Here is a 9,020-nt window from a genome sequence, read left to right as displayed (position 1 = left end):
CAGCTGTGACCGCCACCACCGGAGATTTAAAAACCCTGGCAGAAGCCTGGTGCAGGAAGAGAGGCAGGAGGTGAGATGCCAAGCTCGCTAGAGAGTTGCCTGGTAGAGCTGACTCCCCACAAAATGTTGCCCTGCTGAAAACGGGCAGCAGCAGCAGTTGGGAGCCGGGCAAGGCATCCACATCTCCAGTCCCCGGGGAAGGGACTCAGGGTCAGCAATCACCTCTGGAGCTCAGGCCAGGCATTTCCAGGCCGGAGCTGGCTGTGGGTCCAGCAGATGGAGAACCAGCCTGGGGGTAGAGCCAAGAGAAGGGAGGCAGCAGTGAAGGGCTGGATATGGCTACAAGTCAGCACTCTGAGTGGAGGCCAGGGAGTCTGAGCCAGGAGTAGGAATAGCAGCCCAATGCAGCTGGTGGTTGGTGAGGAGACAGGGCGTAGGGGAGACAGAGCCCCAGGACCAACTGCAGCGAGTCTGTGAGTACCCCCGTCTCCAGGCCGTGAAGGAGAACAGCACTGAACCTCTCCTTTTAGTTACAAATTCCATCAAGTCATGGCAGATGAGTTGGGAGCCCAATCCAGGGAGCAGGGGGATACCCACAGTGCCAGCTGAGGTCACCACATGCATACATGCAGCAGAAATTCTAGGTGTATGGCTTTTTCCAACTAAATCTAATTAATCATAAAGAAGCCACTTAAGTAGAATTTTCAATGCCATGTAATTTAACATGATTTGGGGAATCTGATATGTCACATCCGGTCATGCAGAATGTCTTTGGCTAGGTTATTTCCTTTGAAATTGTGGGAATCCAGAATCTGTCATGTTAGCCATGTGTCACTACAAATGTATTTTTCCAATAACTAGTTTATAGACCTTGCTAGGACCTTCAGTGATCATAAAATCATAGAAAGTTAGGGTTGGAAGGGACAACAGGAGGTCCTCTAGTCCAACCCCTGCTCAAAGCACAACCATCCCCAGCTATATTATCCCAGTGAATGCTTTGTCTACCTGGGTCTTAAAAACCTCCAAGGGTGGAGATTCCACAACCTGTGTGGATAGCTTGTTCCAGTGTTTTACTACTCTCCTTGTGAGAGAGTTTTTTCCTAACATCTAACCTAAACTTCCTTTGCTGCAATTTGAGACCATTGCTCCTTGTTCTGTTATCTGCCAATACTAAGAGCAGTCTAGCTCCATCCTCTTTGGAACCTCCCTTCAGGTAGTTGGAGGCTGCTATTAAATCCCCTCTCAGTCTTCTCTTCTCTAAACTAAATAAGCCCAGTTCCCTCAGCCTCTCCTCATAAGCCATACACCCCAGAGCCCTAAGCCATTTTCATTGTCCTCCCCTGGGCTCTCTCCAATTTGTCCATATCTTTTTTGTGTGTGTAGGGGGTGTTGAGGGGGGAGTGGGAAAGAGAGCAAAACAGCACACCGTACTCCAGATGTGGCCTCACCGGTGCTGAATAGAAGAAATAATCACTTCCCTTGATCTGCTGGCAATACTCCTACCAATGCAGCCCAGTATACCATTAGCCTTCTTGGAAACAAGGGCACACTGTTCGCTCATATTCAACTTACAGTATTGTCCACTGTAACCTAGGCCTGTTTCTGCAGAGCTGCTGCCTAGCCAGTCAGTCCCTGATCAAACCTGAATCTCTCCTATACTATCTAAATTTTAAAATGAATACAATTTATGTTTTTCCATAAAATCTTGGGCATATAGTATAACTACTATGCCATAATAATCTTCTAAATATACTCACATCTCAAATTAGTATCACATTAGGTTACTGAAGACCCAAAACTTATTTTTCTAAAATCTTTACAATTAGATCCCAATCCTACAAAAAAATTAATTGTGTTTAACCTTACAATTTAACCTTGCAAGTAATCCTATTGAAGCCATTGCCAAGCCTTCACTGCAAAAAAGTGTTTTTGTAGATAGTTATCTTAATACAGAATCTTATTGTGGGTAAGTCATTGTAGTTTCTGTCTTGATGTAGACGAATAAATTAACTCAAGTGGAGAGTATATAGTTGATCTCAACTAAAAATATCAAGGTAAAAACTACCCATTACTTTATATCAGAATAGTTTTTTTGAGTGTAAAAACCTACTTTTTCTGTAGTGAAGACAAAAGTCAATTAGGCAAAATTAAGTATCTACATAAATTTTTGCAGTGTCAGAGTCTATCTTAATTGTATGAAGTATAATAAGAAGTTAAACTTCTTAAACCAATATGTGACTGTTACTACAGTTTCAGCATTTTTGACTTGAGAAAAAAAAGCTACATGGCATCAGAAACCAGCCTACCTGTGTCTATCTTCTAGGAACAAGCCCTAAATAGGAATAAGCTGTACATCAAGCTGTCACACACTTTCTTGCACAACCCCTCTCTCTCTCCCTGGGGCTATTTTTAGTTTTCCTGGATGAAAACTGTTTCTACAGGGCACTCACATGCACAGGGGACTCACACACACATGCTAGAAAAACACCAAGCAGAAACAGAAAAAGTACACAATTTCTCTTGCTTCATGGCAGGGAAGGATTTCTGGTTTCTGGTAACAAAATGACAACAGGAAGTCATTCAAGATGGTGTATAAATTATTCTACACCATGAGCCTTCATCATTTTTTAATTTGACGGGTATTCGCTGCAAAGAGAAAGAACTGTTTGCTGAGCTGCCTGTTAAACAACTTCTTCTTTTGGCTAGTTTCCTTCCAGGTTGCACGATCTTCCTGTTTTTTTTCTTTCTTTGTTAATCTGTTTCAATTTGATTTCCATGCCGTCGGCTGTAAATGTTGCAGTGGCTCACCAGACTGAGGCTGGGTCAGCTCCTGATGCAACCATTAATACAACTACTGAAGCAGGTGGAGGTGGAGGTGCAGGGGGGATCTACTCTGCTATTATCAGTCGAAACCAGCCCATTATAAAGGTACAGGAAAAAACCTATGCAGAACTCCACAAGAAATGCCTGGAAAAGAAGATTCTGTATGAGGATCCTGATTTTCCACCTAATGACAGCTCCCTCTTCTACAGCCAGAAGCTTCCCATCAAGTTTGAGTGGAAAAGACCACGAGTGAGTAATTTATCTACATAAACTTATAAATATAATGAATTCACGTACCCATGTAGGAAATATATTTTTACTTGTTTTCCCAGCCTGGAAAATTACCTTCTAGGGATGGGGAAATGCAGAGAGAGAAAGAAAAATAGAGAAAGAGTATAAAAAAATAACTGAACACCAACAAGAGATTGGAATGAACTTCTTTAGTTTTCTTTAATGCATTTTAACTGGGTTTTACTTGCCCTGATTTGTTTGGAATTTCCTCATCTGAAGATACCAGTCAAAACAAGTTCTAACTCCTCCTCTTTCTCTAACATAGGCAAGTGGGCTTATAAAGATTTATTTTTTCCACTTCTATTTTATCGATGCCATTCCTAATTTTACTTTATTACATATAGCCACTTGGCTGCACTTATTCCATTTTGGAAGTGCTAAGGTAGAATGAGGTACAGATAAATGCTGATCTACTGTTTTTATGTACTGTGAAAACAAGGGAACAAGCTTTACTCTGAGTTAGGGACAGTGGATCCAGAAGTTGTCACTGGATCTAAACAGAGCGGAATCCGGACTATATTACTTAATTTTTTTCTCATCATTTATTTCAAGCAACAGTTATTTTAAATGCAAAGTTTGTTATCCTATTATTTGCCTGCCATGAATTAGGGGGTGGTATTAATAATTGTTGCCATAAAAACCTATTACATTTCTCCTCAAAGTGAAAAGTGACCCTTCAAATGAAGGGCAGGAAAAAAAGATGATGTCATGTGATGTACGGGGTAACCCAGACATTCTGGGATAAATGCAGTATGGATTTATATCTCAAGCAATTTCTCGGAATTTAATGGTCAGAGTCTGCAGCAAAACCAGTCTTGACATGTAAGATTATTCAGTCAAAACCAAGGCATGGATAGACATACAATTAACTCTATTTTAGAGGGATAGGGATGGCTTACAACCTCTGAGTATGTGTCCACTGAGCCAGTTCAAATGTTTTATCTGTCTGCTGTTCACTTGTTATAAATTAAGTTAATTGCAGTAATTTTCTTCTGATTGAATCAGGAGATTTATTACTGAAGCTTAGCCTTGCTTACTGTAGTTGTCTATAACAGGGGGGTTCAACCACCAGTTCAATGGCCAGATCCCGCCTACGAAGCCATGTCAGCCAGCCCACAGGTCTCCCCACAAGGTTGGTAATTTGGCAGGATGGGGAGCAGTGGTAACCATGGGAAGTATCCACCCCATGGATAAGCCTCGGGCCACTCACCCAGCCCAAGGATTAAGCACTACTGGTCTATGACACAAAGAAAGCGGCTACATCAGGTTCAGCTGCTATGCAGTAAGTTCCCTCCTTTTTAAAGCACATTTGTTCCCACTACAAGAGGAAGAATTTACTTAGGTGCGAGTTGAAACTGTTCCAGATAATGTCTAACATGTCCACTGTACAGGATTTCTATACATACACTTACTGCATTTGAAAAGGTCCTACTGACATGTCTGACAACAGATGTGCTTCCTTACCTTCCTTTTGGAGGCTGAGGCAGCAACCTAGTGGATGAATGTCAGAGAAAAAAGTGACTGGAGATATACACAAATGCCAGTAGTAATATGGAAAGAGGCACCCACTCTACACAGGTATAAATGACTGCAGAAGGTAGGAGGCAGTGATACATCAAGCCTTTGGTATCTGGGCAATCTCAGACTTCCGGAATCCGATCCCCAAGATCATTCTTTGATGATGCACCTTTAAAAAGTCATCAGTGATGCAATTTCAAAAGGTGTATAATTATTGGTTAGCACAAACAAGGCATTCAGGAGCCATAAGACTCAAAAATACAATCTACAATCCTGCTATATCATTTTCCACAGTTTGAATTCTAGTCTTAATGCACATTCATAAATGATATTGTCCATAGGTTAGAACAGGGGAGTGAAGGGAGAACTGAATTCTAGTGCCAGAACTTTTGTTAATGTGCTATGGGACAATGGGTCAGACGGATAAAGCCCACTGTCTTAGTTCTCAAACTTGTCCACTTATTTGGAGTGATAAAGTTTGGATGCTCAACCTGAAGCTTTCTGGGCCTGATTTGCAGAGTCTATGAGCTGTCAATGATAGATGGGGGTGTGGACTCTGAAACTCAGGTCATTGTCATAAATTGGGTACCTAGAAATGAGACACTCAAGATTAGTACATCCTTTTGGAAAAAAATATGCCTTGATCTCTCTATTTGCTCATCTGTAGAATGGGGTTAATACATACTTTCTTTGTAGAGTGCTTTGAGAGTTTTAAAAGGAGATATAATGCAAACAATAATAGATTATGGCCAGGAGAGCTTACTTCCTTCTCACTAGGTGAAACTGTAGAGACACTATGCTGATGAGATAAATCAGCAGGTGCAACGTCCTTTATAATCCACTCTTTTTCCTTCTGTGCTTGGAAGCATGAGTTTCTAATAGTTAGTGGTGCTGGCTGCAGATTGACCAGAGACTTTGCTTCACTGGTATTTAACACCATAGGTCAAATCCTTTGGCTAAGAGAAAAACTTGTCTAATAGTATTACAGATAGGAATAGAATAGCAGCTATAAACTAATTATAGAATAATTGCATAAAGACAACTGATTAGGATGGAGTAATACTGCAGTCAAGAATATTCTGCTAGTAATTAAAACATATATTGAAGCACAGAATTTCACAGCTCAATTCCACAGTTACAAATTTTTGTAATACTTTCTGTAAAGAGCTGGACATCTACTCTTTCTGAAATCACAAGATTTCAGAGTTGAACAGAGTTAAGACTGTAAATGAAAGATTTCTTTGCAACAATATTCTTAAAATATTGTGGTCATTTTAAAAACAGTTTGAAAATCAGGTAATTTGGATGCTTCAAAAACAAAATATGTCAGAGTTCAAAATCACTGCAAGAATATTCAAATCCCACTTTAACTCTTTTGCTGTTTCCTTACTACCAGACATACATACCACCAGACAAAAAAGCAAATACACACTCTAGATGGAGCAAGGTCTCTTTTCCTGATGGACATGGACCTACCGAGTTACCTTGGGCTTACATTTTTATGCTTAAATTTTCCCTTAAGAAGAGCATGCACGAGAACAGATGCTTACACCTCACGGATTCTGAACCATCTACGATTCTTGAATAGCAAGTGCTGCAGAAGAGCCAACATAGTGAAGCAAAAATGCTGCGGTTCGTTTCTCGGGAGGCGAAGAACTCTCAGACACACTATTAGCAACACAAAAGGTATATTGCAAATAGGGTCAGAGTGAAGACAAAAGACCACACTCTGCCCCCAGGGAAAACTTTCAGCTGGCTTTTATCCTCTCTCTCCTGAGCACGTGTGCAGAAGCAGGAACTCTTACAACTCATTTCCGGTTCATACAAACATATATGTAAATACGTCACTTCATACGTCGCTTGTCTATTATAATTAACTACTTAAGTATGCGGGGCGGATAGGCTTATATGCATTAGCTAATCACGCATGCTTAGAAAAGCTCTCCAGGTTACCAAAAGTTCAAACCCTCTCTCTGTCTCAAGGACACAATCATTAAAATGGCAATTTCTCTTATCTACATGAGAAAGCACAGGGAGTGTGATTTAGTGTAACAAAGAGATAGTAAATTTGCCAAAGAAGAAAAGGGAGTGATACCTTAATACAAAGAGTTCTTGGTAGTTTCTTCCCCCACCAGGCACGAGATGCCAGCTGTGCAGTTCTAACAACACTCTATTCATAATGCATTTTTAATAATATTTCTAACAATAGTATTATTCTGGCAATATAGAAGTGAAGAAATTTTTAAAATTAAGCTGATAGCAGTAAGGGATTTGTAGCCTGTATGCCCTATTACAACACTTGTGTAAATGAGAAATAATAATTAATAATACTAGAGCTCTACACCTAAAAGCACTTCTCTGCAGACCTCAAGGGTTTTTACAAAAATGTCTACATATTAGTCCAATTTTATAACCAGCTTTTACTTAAGGGCTCACAACAAGAGGCAGTGGCAAAACTATGAATAGAGTCCAGGTGGCCAACAACTACAGCATGGATGATCTGTCCCAAAGGTCAACATAACACATTACGATTCAGTAGTATACAGAATTAAATAGGCCAGAATTGGAGCCTGCTTCCCTTTTCAACCAATCAGCTGGTTGGATGGAACAGCCAGCCTGAAATGCCTCAGCTGGTTAGACCACGAATGGCTGATGGTTAGGGCTTTTGACAGTAAGTCTCCTAACTCCCAGCCCTGAACTTGATCCATTAGATGAAGACAGTGAACACAGCCCTATATTCCATGTGTAAGATGCAGAGAACTTTGGTGATTTTCCACTTATGCTGGTAGTGGTAGAACTGCAATTCAGGACAGGATTTCTCCACACACCTGCTGCATTGATGCACCTTTGAAATAGTTACCAGGACTGAGAAATATGTGCAGGTTCACAACTTAGTGTTATAAGCCATTTGTCACATGAACCACTAACAACATAAAGACATTCATTCTTCCCACCCCGCTCCCTCCACTTCCTAAATGATTGTTGGCCTGTGGGGTGAGGTCATGGTAGAGTCAGAAGGACAGACCTCATATGGTGCAGCTGTGAACCTTGTCAGAGGGCTGGGGGTGGAAAGAGAAGCATGGGATTCTAGTCAGCTGGTGCTACCAGAATACGATCTGAATGCACTGAATGCACGCAGTAGACCAAATGCTTCATCCGGGCAGAAGTCCAAGTAACATCTATGAAAGTTTTCCTTGTGGAAGGACTTCAAAATCTAACCTGGTGCTTTGGTTCAGATCTAACCTAGTATAAATTCAACTGGTTTACATAAATAACAAGAAGCTAATATCTCAGAGTTAGAGCCTAAATCACCTGAGAATGGAAAAGAGAAACACGTGTGGCTACATTCTCTCCTCAACAAGATACACTCAGACCAAATTGCAGATTGAGACTATTAAGGAGCAGCTTACAGTTCCCCGATTCTCATGCTGCTCTGGTCCCAGGAAAATTAGAGTACCTCTGCTCCCTCATGGACCTTACATTAGCAGAGATTTGTCATAGAGGAGCAAAACTTTGTTCCACTCCAGCTTTTCTTCAGTTACACCCTCAACCTCCAGTGAGCGATAGTGGAGACGGGTTTATAAGCTGGCTCCAGTGACTTCATACCAGTTGAATATAGTCAGTTAGTCAGCTGTAGCCAGATAAAATCTGCTTTGTCCAGATAAGGTGGGTCGGAAGAAGCAGAACTGGAGCTGAGAACTTGAGCCAAGAGCTTAAAAAAAAGAGGCTATACGAAGTCCCCCAAGGAAGTTGAGAGCTATCTGAAGAAAATAAACTGCACAATTAATACATATTAACTAGAGTTGTAACTTAAATGTAATTGTAATTACAGTAAAAGAGTGGCCCAATTAATGTACATTTCTTAGTTTTTTCTTACTTTTTAGGAGTCTTTATGAACATTAATTAGCTAACTATTTTACCACCACTTTGAAGTAGGTAAGCATTCTCATCCCTATTTTGCAAGACAGGAAAACTGAGGCACAGTGTGGTTAGAGTAGGTTCCCTAAGGCTATAAAGCAAACTAGTTGCAGAGCTAGCATTGGCACCCACAAATTCCTGACCTGCAGTTCAGTAGGGCTGGGCGAAGCTTCAGGTGGTGATTCGATTTGAAGGAGATTTGACCTGATTCAATGGCTGAATCTCCAAATCCGAATCAAATCAGGGGACCAACGTAAAGGTCCAAATCAATTCAAAGCTCCCCAAATCTTCAGAAAAGATTCAGAGAGCTGTGATGATTCAGGCAGTCCCTGGTGGCTGCAGCACGGAGCTGCAGCTGACTCCAAACTGGTAAGCACTAGGGGCAGGGCAGTGGGGGAGGGGAGCATGGGGGAACCCCTGCCAGCTCCCGACCCCACCTTCCCCCAGCCCCACCATGGCTGCCCCTGCCC

At 41.3% G+C, this 9,020-nt stretch overlaps 1 protein-coding gene across 3 annotated transcripts in view; it reads left to right on the top strand.

Moving 5' to 3' along the window:
• Positions 1–1,599: 1,599 nt before the first annotated feature.
• Positions 1,600–9,020, top strand: part of CAPN3 (calpain 3) — a 69,087-nt gene continuing 61,666 nt past the window's right edge. The window contains exon 1 of one of the 3 annotated variants that reach the window (XM_019551866.1): positions 1,600–3,072. In XM_019551866.1, coding sequence (XP_019407411.1) covers positions 2,776–3,072 — 297 coding nt within the window. In that variant the 5' untranslated portion in view covers positions 1,600–2,775. The remainder of the gene's footprint in view (positions 3,073–9,020) is intronic. The other 2 variants (XM_019551867.1, XM_019551868.1) reach the window with 2 other exon arrangements.

The sequence above is a fragment of the Crocodylus porosus genome, unplaced genomic scaffold (assembly GCF_001723895.1).
Source record: "Crocodylus porosus isolate Cpor-Errol unplaced genomic scaffold, CroPor_comp1, whole genome shotgun sequence".
NCBI lineage: Eukaryota > Metazoa > Chordata > Crocodylia > Crocodylidae > Crocodylus > Crocodylus porosus.
This window is presented reverse-complemented; position numbering and strand designations above follow the sequence as displayed.